General features: G+C 44.4%; 1 protein-coding gene across 12 annotated transcripts in view; it reads left to right on the plus strand.

The window, feature by feature from the left end:
• agrn (agrin) overlaps positions 1-21,584 on the plus strand; it is a 391,168-nt gene that overhangs the window by 356,521 nt on the left and 13,063 nt on the right. For 5 of the 12 annotated variants that reach the window (XM_054746151.2, XM_054746157.2, XM_054746158.2 and 2 more), the window contains 10 exons: positions 1,418-1,552; positions 4,483-4,573; positions 4,847-5,011; positions 6,781-6,892; positions 8,389-8,400; positions 11,795-11,911; positions 14,497-14,680; positions 15,399-15,486; positions 16,291-16,314; positions 21,428-21,460. In XM_054746151.2, coding sequence (XP_054602126.2) covers positions 1,418-1,552; positions 4,483-4,573; positions 4,847-5,011; positions 6,781-6,892; positions 8,389-8,400; positions 11,795-11,911; positions 14,497-14,680; positions 15,399-15,486; positions 16,291-16,314; positions 21,428-21,460 — 961 coding nt within the window. The remainder of the gene's footprint in view (positions 1-1,417; positions 1,553-4,482; positions 4,574-4,846; positions 5,012-6,780; positions 6,893-8,388; positions 8,401-11,794; positions 11,912-14,496; positions 14,681-15,398; positions 15,487-16,290; positions 16,315-21,427; positions 21,461-21,584) is intronic. The other 7 variants (XM_054746156.2, XM_015968517.3, XM_015968522.3 and 4 more) reach the window with 4 other exon arrangements.

Raw genomic sequence — 21,584 nt, forward strand, 5'->3', positions numbered from 1 at the left:
ACTCCCATTGTGGAAACGCGACTTTTCTGACGCATGAAATCAGATTTGGATTGGTTCCAGCTAATTTTGCTACTCCGGCAGGAGAGATCGTTTGTTTCCTAAAACATTTTTCAAAATTCCAACAAAGTTCTGTGGCTCATGCAACGGAAACTGGGAGCACTTGAGAACTTGTGTGAAACTGCCTCATGAATGCTGCTTGTAATGTTTTACCAACAATTGGCTAAACCAAACTTTTATACTTAAATAGAAAAAGGGTTCACTCTCAAACAAAAGCAAGTCAGTTTAATTCATTTAAGATGGAGATCTAAGAAGAACCTGATTATTTTTCATGTTTAGTTGTTGAGAGGCTCAAGAGGAAAGACAAATAAATCTATTCCTAGGAAGGAAGCTGTGATGAGCCGCCTTGGCTAAATGAATTGTAAGAATGAGATTTGGCCCTTTGCCTGGGGACTCACTTTCAAGTTAATTTTATCATAATGTCACTTTAAAAGTGTCCGAATTTGGTTTTCTAGGAAGGAGAGGGGCAGTTCTCGGAAAGGGAGCAGAGCGGGAATACGTAATTGGGTAGGGTCGTAGTTAGGAGGGAGGACATGTCAGGACAGCCGGGTAAAGGAGGGAGGTGAGAGGACATCAGAGTTAAAGAAGAGTTAGGTTTTTAAAAAGGGACATGATGGGGAAGAAATGAGAGCGGAGGATAAAAGTAGGAGCGAGGAAAACAGGGTAGGCCTGAGAGCTCAGCAGGGATGGTGTTCATTAACGTGCTCTCTTCACCACAGGCTCTTACAGCTGAAGTAATGACGGGTGAATTCAGAGGAGCTGTGACAGAGGGCAAACCCATCATCCAACAGATGCATGCAAGCTTTTCCCACCATCAGCCTTGGCCCAGAAACGTGGCGGGGAGACTCGCCGCTGTTTAATCTGGATCTGTAATATTTCCAAATCCTTTTAGAAAATGACCTCCATCACTGAGAGAATCCTGCTTTTCCTCCACCTGGCTGCGGTGAAATAGAGGAGGCGGTAATTGAAAGTGTTTTTCATAGTTTTCATCAGTGACTTTTTTCTTTTTGCGGGCGACGGTGGCACAGGAGTTAAGTGCTCGCCTCGTAATCAGAAGGTTGCAGGTTCGAGCCCCGCTCAGTCTGTCGCTGTCGTTGTGTCCTTGGGCAAGACACTTAACCCACATTGCCTGCTGGTGGTGGTCATAGGGACCGGTGGCGCCTGTGCTCGGCAGCCTCGCCTCTGTCAGTGCGCCCCAGGGCAGCTGTGGCTACATTGTAGCTCATCCCCACCAGTGTGTGAATGTGTGTGTGAATGGGTGAATGACTGATTGTGTTGTAAAGCACCTTGGGGGGTTCCAGGGCTCTAGAAGGCGCTATATCAAATACAGACCATTTACCATTTCTTTTTGACTGTCCAGGTCCAACGTGTGCTGACATCCATGACCCGTGTGTACCCAACAAGTGCCACGTGACTTCCCAGTGTAAGGCACTGCCTGAGGGAGGATACAAGTGCGAGTGTCCCATGGGACGGGAAGGAAGGCGCTGTGAGAGAGGTGATCAGACTTTTTACTCTCCTCTGTCTTCCATCCACCTTGTGTTGACACACAAGCAGAAATGCAGGGGTGTGTCCAGGGAGTGAGCTGGGGAAGCACATGCCACCCCTGGAATCTGATTGGCCCCCACTGGTGCCCCCCAACTGAGTTCCATTTACATTGTCCAAAAGAAGGCATGGGGTTACAAACCTTAAAAAAGTATGTAGTTCATTTTGGCTACAGAACATTTCTGTACTATAATTTTTCTTTTCTCTTTATTATTTATTGTTATTTTTCTTTATTATTTTCATATTGACCTAAAAAGTCATTGAAGTCCTGGTCGCAGAAATATGTATTTTCAAATGAAAGAAGTTCGTTTTAAGAAGATTAATGATGTTTATTTGTGCTTCGAATGTTTTAGAAGATTTCATGTGGACAGCAATGAATGTAAATTCATTCAAGCACAAACAGCCACCGGCGTGGTCGATGACTCAACAGTCACTGTCCCAATTCAACTATTATTTGCACACCTGTGTGTTACACACTCATAGCCTTACAGCATACTTCGTCCAGGTGCACTTGGCTGAAGACCACAGGGCGCAGTGCGAGTATTGGTATTGGGCCGAAGGAGGAGGAGGAGGAGGAGGTGGCCATGGCACAATGTGTAGCTCACAAATTCCCCAGAATGCAAAAAAATGTATGATTTCTTGAGGGGCGGTACACCCCCCTTCACACACACACACACACACACAAACACACACATACACACACATGCCATAGATGCCAGCCATGCGTGAAAAAGTGCCCCACCTGAGCCGTTTTGAAAGGCCTAGACACGCCTCTGCAGACACGATCAGGGTGAAGCGTCTGATTGGGGACGATGGGAGAGTCGATGTTTTACCTAAACGCGACGTGTGATTGGCCCCGTTGGGCCGTTCTTCACATCAGCTCGTTAGTGGGGAGGCAGACTCTTCCTCCCTGCCTCTCCGCCCACAGGTGTTGTGTTCAAACTTATTTGTCGGTACTTCGTTTCTCCTGGCAGAACGGAGCTGGTAGCGAGGAAAAAGACCGTCAAACAGCCCGGATGCTTTTGAAGTTCATCATTAAAAGTTTTTGTCACATACCAAAGTCTTCTCTCCTTTTTTTTTTTGCCCTCCCTGCTTTTGTTGATGCCATCTCTGTAAGTCGAAGCTGATTTCTGCAGCTGCAAATGAAAGAGAATCGTCCGTCAGACGATTTCTAAACAGAAGACAAGACATGTATCTTTGACGCCCCTTTGGGATTTAGAAAAACCAGATGGGAGTAGCCTTCATCCAGGCCCAGAGTCTCAGTTAGCAGGTGATTAAAATAAATTGAGGTGAACAAAAATCGATGGCATGTGAGCGAGAGCGTCTCCCGTTCCAAAAGGCTATTTTTACCCAGGAATCAATGAGATGACTAATCGCATCAGTCCTCCCTGCCCGCGGTGATTAATGGCAGCATCAGTCAGCCGGAGTGTCGCTCCCAGACAGGAGCTCACAGATAAGAAGGCAGTCAGGCAGACGTCCACTCCCAGGACCACGCTCGGTACTGGTGCAAAGACAGGTAGCTTACAGGCCGCTCATCAGGAGCCTGAAGGTGAGTGTAGTCATAATAATGAAGTGTTTGCATCTGAGCCCAGCCGAGAGGAGGTTTCCATTCCAATTCAGCCAGGGTTCGTCATTCAGTCAAGGGCCTTTCTCAAGGGTGTTCCAGTGGTACTGAATGGCTGACTTTCACCCTGCGATGATGTCAATCATTATAATTTACCAAGGAAAGCCGGGACGCTTGGAAAAATGATCTCTAAAGGGTCGTTTTAGGTTTAAACAATGTGTGTGTCACTCGCAAAACTCCTCAGGAGCTAATCAGTAGCACTGTCTTTTAACAAGGAGAATGTGCCTTTTTGTTGCTTTCTGATTGCTTTTTGTTGTTTAAAGGGGTTTGATGGGTTTTATTGCGAGTACTAACGACCTAGTCTTTCAGATTTAAAATAATTTAGCCCAGGGTTTATGGAACACCTCAGCTTTCCAAGGAACCCATCCAAAAGTGGGGTTTTCAGCTAAAGGTTGCTATTCAAAACTGGTACTTTTCTCAGTTGTGAGGCTCTGTGTCCAAACTCGCTGAACCTTTTTGACTCTTTGACCTCTGGTCTTGTATTGATTCTTGTATCAGTTTGAACAAACGGGCGAAAGAGAGGGAAACCACCCACTCCTCCGTGTGACAAACTCATCTCAGACAACAGTTCTGCTCCAGTAGAGCTTAGTCTGCGAGTGCAGGACTGTTTTTCCGTGCTTTTCCTTGGTGTGTGCCATCATCATTAGCAGATTTCTGCACAATAGCTAATGAGTTTTCCTCATCTCGGTCTTCCTTGTCTATCCTGACTCAACTGGGCTAATCCCAGCCACTTACAAATAGAGCCTTTCTTGCCTGTTTCGTAGGTATGTGCGTCAGCTTGTGTGTTTATGTGAGCGTTTGGCGGATCACATGGCCCTGAACGATGGCAGTTCCTGCTCTATAAACACATGCCCTGGGGTGACACTTGAATGATTTTTAATGTCAAGCCACTTGTTAGAAGATGGCACCGTGCCTGTCCTAATGACTCCAGACTTGCCAGGCAGAGGCACGTTGCAGCGACGTGAATTTGCAAAAAGGCCTGCCAAAAAACAATGGCTTCATTATTCCACAGGTCCCAGATGTGTGTTAAACTCTCCGTGTCTCCAAAGGTTCTTTGTCATCCGGTGGCGTACTGTGTAATCAGCCTGGCATAAGCAGTTCTGAATGTTTTTGGGGGGTTGGAATCTCTTTTGGATAAAAAAAAGTCGTAATCCTAAAGGCTGCACACACAAATCCATTTCTGACAGGTCCATTGAAGAAAAACAGACTATTGACAAAAACAGGACCTGAGCTTGATTCTTGTCTCTTTGTTTTTCTAGTGGCTCAGAGGAGGGGGGCTTACATGCCTCTCTTCAGCGGAGACTCGTACCTGGAGCTGAAGGGGCTTCATCTTTACGGGCATGATCTGCGGTACGTCCCGCCTCTCAGTGTTGTTGAACACTGAAAATCCTGTAATTAGACCTAGCTTGTTCGGTGCCTAGGGCAGAGTACAAACTTGGGCTTCTACTTTGAGCCTGAGCTGAATAGATAATGAGGGTTATGCTACTAATGCTATCACATGTTCAGTATAGCCTATTTCTGCACAGATACATTGCACCAAAGAAATGTGCAGCAGTATGTAAAATCTTGTAATGTAGGCTAGTCCCTTAGACAGCGTCTTCACTGTTTGTGTTTCATCTGCAGCCAAAAAATAAGCATGACCGTGGTTCTCATGGCCAACGACTCCAACGGTTTGATCTTCTACAACGGACAGAAATCAGATGGAAAGGGAGACTTCATCTCTCTATCGTTGAATAACGGGATCCTGGAGTTTCGATACGACCTGGGAAAGGGACCAGCTACCATCAGGTCTGCATGATTTTTACCATTCAGAAGGAAAACCATAAAGGCCAAACACAACTAGGGATGTAAATCACTAGTTTGATCACAAAGGCACTATACAAGCACAGACAATTTACAATACAATATTATACCGATACAGCGGACTGCAATGTTTGCCGATATCTAGAATTAAGTGACAATAATGTAATTATGACGTTAATGACGCCTCGGTGGATAATTTAAAATATTTTCTTCTAATAAGCACTAGAAAGTGGTAAAAGATGAGATAGATTTCTTTACCTGCCGACATTTTTGGCCTCTCACTTGAAGTCCTCTACACACGCTGTCCAGGGACGTGTAGAAGACTTCGAGTGAGAAGCTGTTGGCAGGTAAAGAAATCCATCTCCTTTTTTCCACTTTCTTAGTGCTTATTAGAGCAAAATGTTTTATTACAGCAACAATACCATTTGGATTTGATTCAGTTTGGGATCCACCTATCATTATCAAATAATATCACAAGTGATTGAATGCAATAATTTCCCACTGCTCGCCATCACACTCATAGCTTCGTAGTTTACATGAACAGGTGGAAAACGGCATGTCAGCGGAACTTTAAAGGGGCATTATGGAAGTTTGACAGCCAAAACATGTATAGAAATAATAAATGTCTTCTTCATACATTCTCCTGCAATGCCCTGGTCCTGTAGAATGAGCCCTGGCATTTTTACTGTGATTGCCTGTTTTTCTGTAAAATCACAGAAAAAGAGAGATGCTCGGGTCGAGCAGGCTGCTTCATGCACGTTCACGCTCAGGCATCGCCCGTAGCGTTTGCTATCCGTAGCTTTAGCAGCAGAGAGAGAGGTAGTGCCACTTTGTTGCTGTTCCTAACGCCTAGTGACAAAGCTAGCTACATTTCTGAGGACCCTTAGCTACTTTCTGTAGAACTTTCTTCTAGATATTTCCTGCAAATTAGCAACAAAATAGCCATTTTTGCTCCGAACTGTTCTTTGGTTTGACGTTGTTTCAGCTGTCATCAAGGATATAAAAGTTACAGACACTGTGAATGTTACTTGGGTGTAGCTCACCTTGTAAGATGTCTAACTCCCATGCAGAAGACCTGGGTTTGATTCTGGGTGTGAACATAGTTTATTTAGAGTTTATTTTTTACATTAATGGTATTTTTTTTACAGTAAGATGGCCATATATTTATTTGAGACTCGCCGAACGGCATTGAATTCACTGATAAAAAAGATGTGGGTTCAACTTTCATTTTGGAACAATTTTCCAAGCAAGGGAAGGGAATGATCTGAGCATGCAGGAGGACTGACCCATCATAAACCTTTGTCGGCTGTGCTGAAGAGAAAGGTACAGAACCAAATTATGTAATTAATTAGCTGCGCATTCTCCTGTCCTCTGGGCCACACACACACACACACACGGGACTGTCTCAGCTGTTATTTTCGTTAAGGAGTGTGCACGTACAGCATGCACGCCTCGTGCACGAGCCTACTATTGAAGCTGCCGTTACGCTTTTGGCCTGAGGGGGCAATCGCGAGCATAAAAATTCAAAAGTCCATAAAGTCCCTTTAAATAAAGCAACTGTGTATTATTGATGCATAAATGTTGACGGTGTATAATCCATGTAGATCATCGTTGGCCATGTTATTGATGTCAATGATGACCACGTTTAATCGATGTCTCGATGTAGATTGATGTGTTGTTACAGTCCTATACACAACACACCAATGGTAGGGTGATTTTGTTTTTCCTAACGTGTGGATGTTGTTGTGATTCAGGAGTAAGGAACCCATCCAGCTGAGGGTGTGGAACACCATCAACCTGGAGCGCTCCCTTCGCAAAGGAGAGATCATGGTTAACAAGAAGGACCCCGTCCGAGGAGAATCACCTGTGAGGAACATCAGTCTCTCAACCACCTGCCAGTGGTCATCTGGCTTTCAGCATGCAACGCGCCCGGGCTTAGCTTTGCTTCTGTATTCTTGCATCCGTGCTTATGTCCCATCAGTGCCAAATCTATCGCGGCAATTTTCCTAGTTTCTGCTTCAGACTCCTAGAAACTGTAAGTTTTCCTCCTTGGCAGAGGATTTCCACGTGGTTTCACACCGTGTGGTTCCACAGGCATGCTTGACAGGAAATATGTCGCTCTCTCCTGACATCCATTAAGGTAAAAGCTAGAGCTTCAGATGAAGAGGGCCAGTTTGACAAGCAGTCTCAATCCTGTTGTTCAATTTTTTTTCTAACTAGAGGCTTTCAACCTGCCCACTTCTTAGAGATGACACTTGTATAAGAGAATCAGAAGTGGCCATTCCTGCGGGCATCCAGTGAGATGTTTAAAATTCCACCTTTGCAGTGCAGCGGTGTCTCGGGAGGAGGAAGCAGATAAGGGAGATATCAGCAACATGATGAGTGTAATGACTATTTTTGAGTCCAGCATCTAGACCAATAGAGCAGGTTGAAGCTTCCAAACGAGGGTGATCTGATCGTTTAATAAGTCTGCAAGTCATCCAATTATATTAAACCGTGTAAACGGTGATTGTGAACAAGCAGTCTGCCAGCTCCATCATCTTCCACATTTAGAAAGACAAGTCTTTCCCCTCCCCCCACTGCGTCTCATCATCGGTGTGGTAATTGTTTTTTTTAACTGCAGCAGAAGAGGCAGAAAATCTTATTAAAATGCGAGAGTAAAGAAAAAAATGCAAAGATGTGTTAGCGGGAGGGGCAGGGACACAAGGGATGAGCAGAGACTGGTTATGGAGCTCAGTACAGAGACCCTATAGAGACTTCAGCTTTACACACACACACACACACACACACACACACACACACACACACACGAACAGTTTGCTTTTCTGTGAGTAATCATCATATCAAAGAGCGCTCAGGCTGCCATAGATGGAAATACAAACTTTCAAAGGTACAAAGAGGAGAAATAAGAATCTACTTCAGCTTTTATTTAATGACAGCAGTCGGTAAATGAGCTTGGGTTAAGTGGCACTATTCACAGTCTATCCTCCATGATGTTTCTGTCTTTTCATCTTGTCCTAGTGGCACCATCTGCCTCATGCATGGACGTCTTAGACTCACTGTATTATTTGCATTCACTCTGGCACAGCTGCTTGATTGTATGTGTACAGTTTATCACACAAAGTGCATCCCTAACGTTTCTTCTGCTCTCATTTTATGTTCCTGTGTGACTTTGCTACACTACGGCTATTTTAAATCCTCCAACAGCTATGTGTGCTTTTGAGATAATTGTTGAATAATCAGTATTTTGTCTTGCCTAGCTCTGCATGCTTTTATGTGCACAGACACAAACTAGTCTTCCCTAATAACTCTCTTCCTCCTTATTTTCTTTCCTTCTCTATGATGTGCTGTCTGGAAATAAGAAATCACGCAAGGTAATGAGACAAGTCCCAGTCGCACTGTGGCCCGCGTTTGGTTTCAGTCGTTCACCGCGTCCTCTCACCTCCATCTCTCCATGCAGCAACAGCACAGAAGGACAAACCTACTTGTGCAGATTTGCAGGCGGCTTTGGAAGGGCCAGCTCTTGGGGGGGGGTGCCGTTTCATAAACTCATACGTCCACACACGGCATGGAAGAAATGGTCTTGAAGAGCACGGTTTGGCTTTCACCTTGGTCCATCTGCTGCGGGGGTGGGGAGGGGGTTGGGAGGTGGGAGGGAAAGAGAAAAGGAGGTAGTGATCCTTGAGATGGCCATTGTTTTATGCAACAAAGAGACATCTTCATCAGTCTAGCGTAGGCGGGGATATCACACCGGTTGGAAAGTGAGAGTGAGGAAGATATCCACCGCAGGAGATGGCGAGGTGCTAACTAAGCCAAGCCGGGCTGTTCTTTTGTCATCTGTTTACACTTTTTTCACACACTGGAACAATTCCCCGTAGTATCATGGCGTTAGTTTCACCCACTCACTTACTTACCCCAGTAACAACACAACACTACTCACCACACATCACCGAGCAGGAATCCCTCCGTACAGCCAACACCTGCAGAGCTGCAACTGTTTGGAGACGTGAAACTGCCAAAGACCGTTTGGATCACTCTGTGGGCTTACGTGCAGCAAGTCTGACAAATGGGACTTGCACGTAAACACCTTAGTCTGATTAAAGTTGAATCAAACTAGCCAACTTCCTATTGAGCTATCATTCCAGATAAAAATAAATAAAAACAAACCTTCTCTGCATGTAAACGACATCCCAGCTTAGCCGAGCAATGACCGGCCTGGGCCCCCCTCCAGGAAGGGAAGAGACCGTGGAAGTGGTCTGCTGATAATATCGTCAACATAAGAATGCGTGAATCGGACATGTAACACAGTCAATTAGTACAGGAAATACCAAATGTACTGTTGCCCAAGCCCTTGTGCTTATCCTGGTTTTACCCCTTCTGTTTCCCTCCTCCCAATGTTTTTTTTATTTGTATTGCTATAGGCTAACCAGACAAATGCAATCTCGCAGGACGAATGTCACCACCGACAGCCGCATAGTCGAACGCACTTCATGCACTATTTTGTTTTCTAATGGACGTAAGCTAGGTTAAGGCTTTAGCTCGATCATTGCCATACCTCCACTTAGATGCAACTTTTGTTTTAAGTCACTTAAATGCAAAGTTTGTCATTTCAAGCAACTTTTTTTTTGTTGCAAATGAGTCCCAAAGTCGTCCCATTTCTGACTCATAGAAACTAAACGGAGAAGGTTCCAGATGCCTGCAACTAGGCTAGCAAGGCCTTCCGAACCCTTGTGATTGTTTTGAGACGATTAGGAAACTTGTCCAGAATTTGTCTCCAACACTTGCAGCCCAGTAGGATACTGGTTTTAATGTTTTATTTATCCAAAGTGACCTACAAAGCAGGTATTTAAGTAACAGGGAACAAAATGCACGACTGCAGAAAAGTGGCTTTACACAATGTCTCAGCAGCGTTCAGAGCTAGAAGCTCTTGAACATCATGAACATGCCAGCAGCAGATTCAGGTTGCACCTGCGACTCCACCTGCCAAACGGCTAAATGTTTAAATATCTGAGCCTGAGGTGTGTCCTACATTTGGTGGCAACTTTTGGCTAAGCCTGGAGGTACCAGCCACATCCGGGCCTAGCAGCTTTGGCCAAGGTCTCTGCTGGAAGAAGCTCAAGGTGCATCAACAAATTCCCCCAAGCTGCCGCCTTCTCTCCAAACCCTCCTAAACCCAAGCTGAGCCGACTTTTGCTTGCCTGTTTATTCGTCCCCTTCCATGTTTTCTTTTTTTTCTTTTTCTTCTTTTTTACCAATTAACTCAGTTTTACCCCTCCGGCAATCACTGCCCTACATAAAATAAAGATGGCTTATTTCCTCCTGAAGTGGACAGACTCTCCACGGAAGCATCACCTTTGTTGATGCGAAGCAGTCGTCCTGAATGTTTGGTTGAAAGAATTGAAATTCATAGCTATCGGACGCACAAATGAATAGCAATTAATTTGTCTTCACACTCATCAGCTTGAAAGGTCGCTGCTTATAACCAGCTATTTATTAGAAAAGGTGTGTAAGGACCTATCCATGACTCCAGTCTGGCCGGCTCTTGGTTGGCTTTTGTGGTCCTTTTTTTATCTCACAGCGGATAATTGATCGCTCTCTGGGAGACAGAGAAGTCACTTATTTTGTAATGTATCAAGTGTATTAACATTGATTGAGGGCGAGGAAGTCCTTTAACTCCCAGCTGCATTTTGCTGTTTGAAAATCCTTTCCAGGGAACCTTAAGTGAAAAGTAAAAACTTTCCTTTGGTTTCTAGGATTAAAAACCAAGTTTTTCTTAAAGGGGCATTATGTAAGAATTCTAAAAGTGAAACAATCACAAAACGGTTTAATTTCTCAATCGGACTGAAAAGAAGGTTACACTGAAACAGATTTAATTCTCCGCCGGCTAGTGGGTTTTCAGTTTTTCACCTTAAAAACACCAAAGAGGGATGTAGCTTCTGTTTACCCTCTGGGGGGTTGTGAGGTTTCCGTGCTAACACTGCAGCGCCGGCATTTTTAATTAGATACCAGCAGACAAAAAGCTCCAGAGTTGTTTAAAGAGCCAAAGCCAGTAAACCAGAGCGACCCAGAAGTTATAATAAGCCACAGCTTCTTTTTGTTTTTCTAAACATCGGATGAAGTCTGCTAGAGGCTAACATTAAGTTAACAATGCTAACAGTAAATTAGAAGCAATTAGTCCGCCCTAGAAATATATCCAGCTACTTTTTAAATGACCTTTAACTGGTTGTTACAGTGAAATGTGTGTGTGGAGTGAAAAATGAGTCAACTGTGGCGTCTTACTTCCTTTAATGAGTCGTTCAGAACTATAACAGCAAGGCAGCAATTGACACTCCAACGCTGGAGACAAAACCGTAATAAGTGTAGTAAGTGCTCCCTGCTTCTACTACTACAACTAAAACACCAGATATAACAATTTGTGTACTTAATAACTTACAGTGTATGGCTCGTCTTCACTTCCAGCATCGTCAGGCTCTGAACTGTAACAGCCATGAACCTGAAGTGTGATAGTCAGTTTTTGTTTAGAAAAATGGCTGCCGTACCCAAATTTGACCACAATCTTACTTCATTCTTACATAATGCACCTTTAAGTGAAAGGTTAAAACTTTCCTTTGGCCTTTTGGATTAAAAAATAAAGTTTTTCTCAACTGCGTTTTCACTTGAATAGAAATCTCTTGTCTGGATGTATATATTTTTTGAAGAGGCATGGTTTTTTTTCCGGATTGCATAGCTCTGCCTCTAAAACTTTATTTTCATCTCTTTTCTCATCAGAACAAACACACGGATCTCAACTTGAAAGAGTCTCTTTTTGTCGGCGGCGCTCCCGACTACAGCAAACTAGCGAGAGTCGCGGCACTCACAGAGGGATTCAAGGGAACGATCCAGAAGGTAAAAGGCTCACACGCAGCTCTTTACAACCGAGCATTTTAATATTAGTTCAGCTGGTGACTCCTGTGTTGTGTTAATGACTCGGGGCTCTTGAGCCTTCCCGCAGAAAAGTCAAACGATGCTGGCAATTTTCCATCAGAAGCTCCCACTGTGACGAGAAGTGGCTCTGCTCATTTGGATTAGCTCTCACTAATTTTAGTTTGCATATTTTGAAGTCCTTCTATTTTGCTTTCTTCAGATGTTTCCCAGACAGCCTTGCAGTTTTTTCTCCCCTCTGCTTTCTAGCAACAGCTCATCCCTGAGTGCCCAAAATAACTGTAGAACAAAGGCTGGATGTCTGTGTTTGCACAAACGTGTCACTGGTTGTCTTCTGCAAACTTTCCCTCGACAGTTTCAAACCAGCTAAATGTGGCGTTTGTCGTCCTTGGCCTCTGGAGAACAGTTAATTATGTGGAAGACAGTTTGTGTTTGCATCTCGACGTCCTGTTCAGCTCGTGTGTTGCATCAACACCCTGCTGTCTGAGGACCTGTTAAGGTGTTAATCCAGATTTACAGCCTCACTGTAACACTATTTGTTCTTAGGGTGAGTTCAATAATTAAATTTAATGACCCTTCAGCAGAAAACTCAATGCCTTTTCCCCCTGGATGCATTTCGTTTGAATACAAATCAAAAGTTACAGCGAGAGATGAATCTAATCTGAAACTTTTAACAATGGAACCAAAAAACTGAGGATTTGAAAGAACAGATCTATGATGTGAAGGAATTTCTCCAAGCTAAATACTATAAAAGTTGTGTTTTTTATTAATAGAAGAGCCTTTCTGGTTTGATGATATTGTTTTCATTCAGAAGTTTGCAGGAATAACTTTGAGACGGAGCTTCTGTAGCCAGACTCGAGTAAGCTGCCAGTATGCAACCTCCTCCTAACCCCTGGAGTCTCCTGCAGGGAGTCTGACTATATTTATCCCACTATCACCCACTATCTTCTAAAGTCTCAAAAGTTTCCAACCATGCCACCTAGGAGGCTGACTAGATCTTACCTTCTGCAGCAACAGATGCAGCCTGCCTGCAGTTTTGAGACTTTAGAACAGTTTTGGACAACTGGGGCTAATTTAAGCACGTTTACCTGTTCTAGATCCCACCCTAAAAAGGCAAGGCTGCTTTATTTGTATAGCACATTTCATTCAATGTGTTTTCCATCAGCGAGAATAGCATTCACTTTAAAGGGACGTTATGGAAGTTTGACAGCCAAAGCATGTATAGAAATAATAAATGTCTTCTTCATACATTCTCCTGCAATGCCCTGGTCCTGTAGAATGAGCCCTGGCATTTTTACTGTGATTGCCTGTTTTTCTGTAAAATCACAGAAAAAGAGAGATGCTCGGGTCGAGCAGGCTGCTTCATGCGCGTTCACGCTCAGGCATAGCCCGTAGCATTTGCTATCCGTAGATTTAGCAGCAGAGAGAGAGGTAGTGCCACTTTGTCGCTTTTCCTAACGCCTAGTGACAAAGCTAGCTACATTTCTGAGGACCCTTAGCTGCTTTTATTCTAGATATTCCTGCGAAGTTCTTTGAACGTTGTTTCAGCTGTCATCAAGAATATAAATGTTACAGATACCAAAGACGTCACTGGCGCTTTAGCTCACCTAGTAAGACGTCGGACTCTCGTGCAGAAGATCTGGGTTTGATTCTGGATGTGAACATAGTTTATTTAGTGTTTCTGTTTTACATTAATGGTATATTTTTTTACAGTAAGATGCCCAAATTTTTATTTGAGACTCGCCGAACGGCATTGAATTCACAGATAAAAAAGATGTGGGTTCAACTTTCATTTTGGAACAATTTTTCAAGCAAGGGAAGGGAATGTTCTGAGCATGCAGGAGGACTGACCCATCTTAAACACACACACATACACACACGCTCACACAAACACACACACACACACACACACACACACACACACACACACACACACACACACACACACACACACACGACTGTCTCAGCTGTTATTTTCGTTAAGGAGTGTGCACGTACAGCATGCGTGCCTCGTGCACGAGCCTACTATTGAGGCTGCCGTTACGCTTTTGGCCTGAGGGAGCAATCGCGAGCATAAAAATTCAAAACTCCGTAAAGTCCCTTTAAAATCTACGTGACAGCACAATTAAAATGTGCGCATTAATTTCAGATCTAAGAGTCAGAACTAAAGGTAAAAGATGAGCAGTTACAGCGCAGAAGGTGCAGCATGAGATGAAAAGTTACTAGAGATGTCTCTACTTCTGAAACCCAGCAGACTGCATGGAGGCACTGACTTGTGTCAGAGACTTTACAGCAAGCATGTAGTGACAGTGGAGAGGAAAACTCCCCTATGGAGCAGCTGTAACAGTTAATGCAGCATTACTTAATAAACCTTTACACTGTTGTAAATGTGACATGACATGTTTATTCTGGAGTAATTAAGGATTTCCTGTTGGATTTGACTCGAGGGTCCACTGAAAGGGCAACATTTGGCCATTCCTGGTGCTATTTATAATCAAACTAGTAAATAAAACAGAAGACATCTTTGACACCTTCCCTGTCCTCTCCAGATCATGCTGATGAGCACCCCCATCCTCCGGGAGGAGAACGCTTTGAACTCCAGCAACGTGGCCATGTTCCAGGGCCACCCGTGTTCCCGTGAACCCTGCCAGAACGGCGGCCGCTGCACCCCTCAGCTGGACAGCTACGAGTGCGGCTGTCTGCCTGGTTTCTCAGGGGAAAACTGCCAGAACAGTGAGTGTTGTTGCTGTCCCAACATCACACTTCTGCTCCTGCTGAGCAAAAACAATGCAGCAGGTCTCAGTGTGTCATAACTTCTAAAGATTTCTGTTTTCTTTTTCATTTCTTCTCCTGAGTCCGCGGCTAACGGTGATTGCTGGGTTTAGACACCTTATCGTGTCAGTCGATCGTTACAACAACACAAATTGTTCCATTTCCTCATCCGGGATTATCTGGTTTTGCTTTAAAAGGATACTTAAGGTTTTGGCTGCTTTTAAAGTGGGATTGAAATCAGCAATGCTTCATGTGGCACAGCTTCATCCTGGCTCGCCTGTGCGACAGGTAAAAAATGAGGCCGAGTGCGTGAGACGACTTCTACTGTTCTCCCTGTCTTAACTCGATACCGGCGTTACACAAGCGGTTGCGTTCTTGTATCAGCTGTTTTCAGAGGACCTGAACACGTCGGCTGAATATGCATAAAAGGATTGCATGTCCCTTTCATCACCTCCGTGTTGCCCTGCTAGACGTAGACTTGATCTGTCCTCAAGTCAGGGCTGTAGCCATTAACCTTGTGTGTGTGGTCGGTCGTCCCTTTCACGTTAATTACCCCCCCCCCCCCCCCTCCCTTTCCTCCTCTGTGACCCTTCCGCCTGCAGCTCTGGTAGCTGAACCTTTACTGTTATTGATTGGAGTGATCTCATCCTCTGACTCATCTTCATCGTCCACCCCACAGCCATCCACGAGAAGTCCGCCGGAGAGACGGAGGCCATCGCCTTTGATGGACGGACTTTCATCGAGTACCACAACACTGTTACGAGGAGGTAAGGAAGATGGGTCGTCATCTTTTTTCCTGGCTGTTATAGCTATTAGCCGTATAAGCCCTCTTGTCTATCCATCTCCTCCCTTGGTAAGCTGTGATAGCCGTGTTGATGGTATCATCAGTGGTAGGGCTGCAGGGAGAACTCCGCTAATAGCTCACCCTCCCTGTCTTTAGCTGTTCTGCTTTGCTTTTGACAGAATTTCACTAATTAGCGAGACAGTTAGCAATCACAGTCTCGCCCTGAGCGCTCTTCATTCATTTGGAGGTCTGCTAACACCGGACACACACTCCATTCTTTTCCTCTTTGAACCTCTGGTAACTACGTTTTAACCAACAGGGTATGAGGATTTCTTAGCTGCTGTTTTGAGGCCCCCAAGCATCGCAGAATGAAATAAACTAAAATCTGAAAATGATTTTGTAACAAAAACAAAAACAACCTCGAGAAACCGTCTCCCTATAGGCAGCAGATGAGACATTTTTTACTTTCTTCCATCCATCTGCAAGCTTGGCAAGAGTGTGCCTTCAGGTTTGCATAAACAAAAAAAAATGTTTGTGAGGGACCTGAAAAAGGCATCGAGCATATGGCTCTGTATCTCACAGCTCCTCACACAAACACTCGGAGGTGTGAAAACTGGGCCACAGCCTGCAGATCGTCACGCTCCCGACTCGCGCCCACTTTCAAACAACTGGCAGGGGATTTCCGTGTGTCTCAATGTCTTCTGTCTGTCTGACCTCCCATGTCCTTGTCCACTCTTTGTCCGCGTCTCATTTAAATGTCCTTCACTGTCTTTCCTTTTCACTCAAGCCAACTGACCAATGAGATCCCAGAGTAAGTACTTACAGGACTGGGTGTTTGCCCAGTGTCCAACCAAAGCCAACTAACTTCCAACAAAAGACTCATTTTTGATAGTTAACCCGGTTAAACGAGCCTTTTTTTTACACAGAAATCATCTTTTCCTGTTAGACAGTCAGTTTTCATGCAAGCTCCAGAAGCATCATTTCATTTGACAGATTTCATTCATTTTTTTGGATCCATTCAACATTCAGTCATTTTGTTCAAAGCAAAAGGAAGCATGAATGTGTGCATGATCAGCATTGTGCTCACCCAAAGAGAATGACTTGCAGTTCGAAGAATGAGCAATAATTTATGCATGGTTGTAACTCATTTATAAACAAAATGAATTGCCACGCTCTTTACGCTGAATAGAATTAGAGAAAGATTTGTATGTATTTTGCTTTTTTTCTGGGAAATGGATAAAACTCATGGAAAACTGCAGGAGAAGGAAGTGCTACATGCCTTGTAACCCGGTTTCTGTTGCGAATGGAGTCTATGCTCAGGGTTTTCCAAGGGTGCTTATGGAGATCTTTTTTAATCAGAATCTGAATCAGAAAAAGCTTTATTGCCAGCGCTCCAGCGACCCAGAGCATAGGAACTCGACTCCGCAGCACAGCCTGACCAAGGTTACACACACACATGTAGTCAGAACAGATACAGGCAGACCACGAGAGCAGCCATAACGCCGCTCATTTCAATTAGATGAAAAGGGGATTACATGAGGATAAATTGGGGGAGGGGAAAAAACGCATACCAGAGTTACTCCCGGCAGGGCGTAGCTTTACTATGCAAAAAAACACCTTAAACATATAAGCACGAACATCAACCGTTCACAACATGAGACACCGAGAGGAAGGCGGGGGGGTAGGTCGGGTTTTCACAGCATCTGTCTGCATTCCTTCGTGGGGGTTTGTTGTTGGCATTCACAAGGCTGCCATGGCGTCAGATTCGGATAACAAGACTTTGTTTGGGTCAGGCAGAGATAATTTCCCTCTCTGCCTTGAAGTCTGTAACTGATCATTCAAGTCCTCCAGTGAAGCCAATTCAGGTTTTAAACATCTCCACACCGTCCGGTGACCCTCTCCGAGATGACATCCATTTTGCGCCCTAATACCGGTATCGCAGCTAGAACATTGTCCAGCTTACGATTCACCTCGAGTAACGTCCCAGTCTGTAAGGTCCTCACGTGGACGGTGCTTTCCGTGGGTGCGGGTCGCCCTCCAATCGCTCCCGTCTTCCCAAATTTCTAGAAAACCAGATATCCTCCCACTCCAATCAGGAGAAATCCAGTGATCATCAGGCCAAACATCCACACATCTTCAACGTCCTCAATGGACAACTGGGAGAGGCATACGATCCTCCATTCTTTCCAGGAATCGAGCATATACCCCACCGGGTGTGTCCCTTGCGGGCAAGTGGGAGCCCCTGCTCCGTTCTCATCGTTGAAAAAATCTTATCAGTCACGTTGAATGACCAATTAATTAAATCCATTTCTAAAAAATAGGGTTTTTCAGGAGAAGTGCGGAGAGGCGCTCTGTGGGCAGACAGGACAAAGAGCCTTGGGAAAAAATGATAAGGGAGCAAAAAGGGAAGCGTCTGTACTCTGCGAGTGCCATAAGAGAAAGTGTAATATGTAAGAATGGAGTAAAAAAGACTCCTTGTGGTCATATTTAGGTACTGCAGCCCATTTTCAAAACACACAAGTGACTTTTCTCACTACCGTTCCGTGAGTTTCGTGGCTGTTGCTAGTTACGGATCAGCGCCAGACGATTCTGGATGACAAGCAAAGACGAGTCATACACAGAAAGTTGATGAGTAGATAATGTCATATCTGGTGTTGGCACTCTTGATTTTTTTATGGTAGGGATCACTTGCTACACTTATTATGGTAATATCTCATTAGAAGAAGTGTTGTTTTTTGCCGTCTTGCTGTTAACATACTGTTTTGTTCTGAACGACTCATTAAAGGAAGGAAAATGCCAGACGCCTTATTATTCCCTTCACACATATATTTCACTGTAATATCGAGTTTTTGGTAATTGAAAATGGTGCTTGAGATAGTTTGAGTCGACTACAGGTGCTGGCCAGTAAATTAGAATATCATCAAAAGGTTGAAAATATTTCAGTAATTCCATTCAAAACGTGAAACTTGTACATTATATTCATGCAATGCACACAGACCAATGTATTTCCGATGTTTATTACGTTTAATTTTGATATTTATAGGTGACAACCAATGAAAACATCAAATCTGGTATCTCAGAAAATTAGAATATTCTAAAGGCCAATGAAAAAATGTTTGTTTCTCTAATGTTGGCCAACTGAAAAGAATGAACATGAAAAGAATGTGCATGTATAGCACTCAATACTTAGTCGGGGCTCCTTTTGCCTCAATAACTGCAGTAATGCGGCGTAGCATGGACTCGATCAGTCTGTGGCACTGCTCAGGTGTTATGAGAGCCCAGGTTGCTCTGATAGTCGTCTTCAGCTCCTCTGCATTGTTGGGTCTAGCGTATTGCATCCTCCGCTTCACAATACCCCATAGATTTTCTATGGGGTTAAGGTCAGGCGAGTTTGCTGGCCAATCAAGGACAGGGATACCATGGTCCTTGAACCAGGTGCTGGTGGTTTTGGCACTGTGTGCAGGTGCCAAGTCCTGTTGAAAGGTGAAGTCTGCATCCCCATAAAGTTGGTCAGCAGCAGGAAGCATGAAGTGCTCTAAAACTTCCTGGTAGACGGCTGCATTGACCCTGGACCTCAGGAAACAGAGTGGGCCAACACCGGCAGATGACATGGCACCCCACACCATCACTGACGGTGGAAACTTTACACTGGACCTCATGCAACGTGGATTCTGTGCTTCTCCGCTCTTCCTCCAGACTCTGGGTCCTTGATTTCCAAAGGAAATGCAGAACTTGCTTTCATCAGAAAACATAACTTTGGACCACTCAGCATCAGTCCAGTCCTTTTTGTCCTTGGCCCAGGCGAGACGCTTCTTGCGCTGTTTCATGTTCAAGAGTGGCTTGACACACGGAATGCGACACCTGAATCCCATGTCTTTCATGAGTCTCCTCGTGGTGGTTCTTGAAGCGCTGACTCCAGCTGCAGTCCACTCTTTGTGGATCTCCCCCACATTTTTGAATGGGTTTGTCGTCACAATTCTCTGCAGGGTGCGGTTATCCCTAGAGCTTGTACACTTTTTTCTACCACATTTTTTCCGTCCCTTCGCCTGTCTGTTAATGTGCTTGGACACAGAGCTCTGCGAACAGCCAGCTTCTTTAGCAATCACCTTTTGTGTCTTGCCCTCCTTGTGCAAGGTGTCAATGATTGTCTTTTGGACAGCTGTTAAGTCAGAAGTCTTCCCCATGATTGTGGTGCCTTCAAAACAAGACTGAGGGACCTTTTAAAGGCCTTTGCAGGTGTTTTGAGTAAATCAGCTGATTAGAGTGGCAGCAGGTGTCTTCTATATTCAGCCTTTTCAGAATATTCTAATTTTTTGAGATACCAAATTTGGAGTTTTCATTAGTTGTCACTTATGAATATCAAATTTAAATGTAATGAACATTGGAAATACATTGGTCTGTGTGCATTGCATGAATATAATGTACAAGTTTCACGTTTTGAATGGAATTACTGAAATATTTTCAACCTTTTGATGATATTCTAATTTACTGGCCAGCACCTGTATATGCTTGTAACTCACCATTAGGTTTGCTAGCTTGACGTTAGCCTCTAGCCTGCTTCACGCAATATTAAAGTAAAACAAAAAGATATCGAGGCATCTTAGGAGTTAAAGAAATAACTTCTGGGTCGCTCCTGTTACTGGCTTAGGATCTTTCCAAAACGCTGCTGAATTTTGTCTGCCAGTGTTGAGTTACAAATGCCGGTGCTGCTGCATTAGGTGGCGTGAACTCGGCAACCTCACAGGTTCATTGATTGTAAACAGTAACCACGTCCATCTTTGGGTTTTTTTAAAGAAGAAAAACTGACAACCCTCCAGCTAGCTGAGAAGGAAATCTGTTTCAATGCAACCTTCCTTCCAACACGGTTGAGACTGTTTAGTGATTATTTCACTACAGAATTTTTACATGTTGTACCTTTAAAAATAAAAAAAAAGTCCCACCAAGCACTGAAGCCGAAGTCGGCTCTAATTAATCAGACTGGATTCCGTCCAGAGTTCCAAGCCACCCCAGAGTTTCTGTTGTTTCTTTTTTGCCAGATACCTAACAGTAATTTTGAATAATTGCACAGCCGGCTGTTCTGAATGGCTGTGACATGTTAATCACAGATTTATCTCCCTTTGTAGATCAGACCTCCAGTTGAGATCTCTCCACAGTGGGCAGCCGTGGGCATCAATCTCACTTAGCAGGAGGGACAGTAGTCCTTGGAGCCACACTGTCAAAACTTTAATAGATGTCAAAGTCACTAAGAGCCATGGTGGGCGGGAACCTAGACAAACCTTGTGTCAGCACCGATCAATTCCACATGATTTGATTGCGTATAGATAATGAACACGTTTCTCAGAGGCCATTAAGTGCATTGAAAGGGCCGGTGTGCACGCTGCTGTTAGTATTTACGGCCGTCTGCGATCACCTCTCCGGCCGCATCACCGAGCTCAGGTCGATTTGCTCCAGCCCCATAACATCAGTGACAAATCATCTGCCATGACTTATCTGATACTGCACTTGACCCGGTTTTTTAAACAATTGCCCAGTTTTTCCTCTTCCTCCACCTCCTCCTGTAGACAGCAGGTAATCGCTGCAGCGCTGTAGAGTGCAGCGTAATAATTATAAAGGAGCCATTCGGTAATTATGATAGGGATAATCAGGATTCTGATTGGTGCGGACACCGACCATGTACCTAATCTGAACGCTTGCTTCTTCACTTGAGAAGCTCTTTTAGGGGTTGGTGTTATCAGCGTTGAGATACACACTTCCTGTGATCACACAACACTTGTTATCGACTCCGGTTTGTGGTTGATGTCGTAGTGGAGACCGATAAGCCCTTGCAGCGTTCTCCCTAACCTCGCTCCCTCCTTCCCTCTTTTCCTGGTTGCCTGTTTGCGCTTACACTGCATGCCGTTGACTTTCTCCCCTGCTCCTTTAAGTCCCGAGTCTCTGGAGAACCCATCTGACCAGAGGTGAGTCTCTCTAAGCTTTGCAACTTTACCGCGGTCTGCTTGCATCCTGTCACCGCCTGCTCACCTCTTCCTTTTTTCCCCTCCAGACAACCCCTCCTTGACCTCAAACAACCAAATCCTCCTT

This window comes from Nothobranchius furzeri, chromosome 15 (assembly GCF_043380555.1).
Source record: "Nothobranchius furzeri strain GRZ-AD chromosome 15, NfurGRZ-RIMD1, whole genome shotgun sequence".
Lineage (NCBI taxonomy): Eukaryota > Metazoa > Chordata > Actinopteri > Cyprinodontiformes > Nothobranchiidae > Nothobranchius > Nothobranchius furzeri.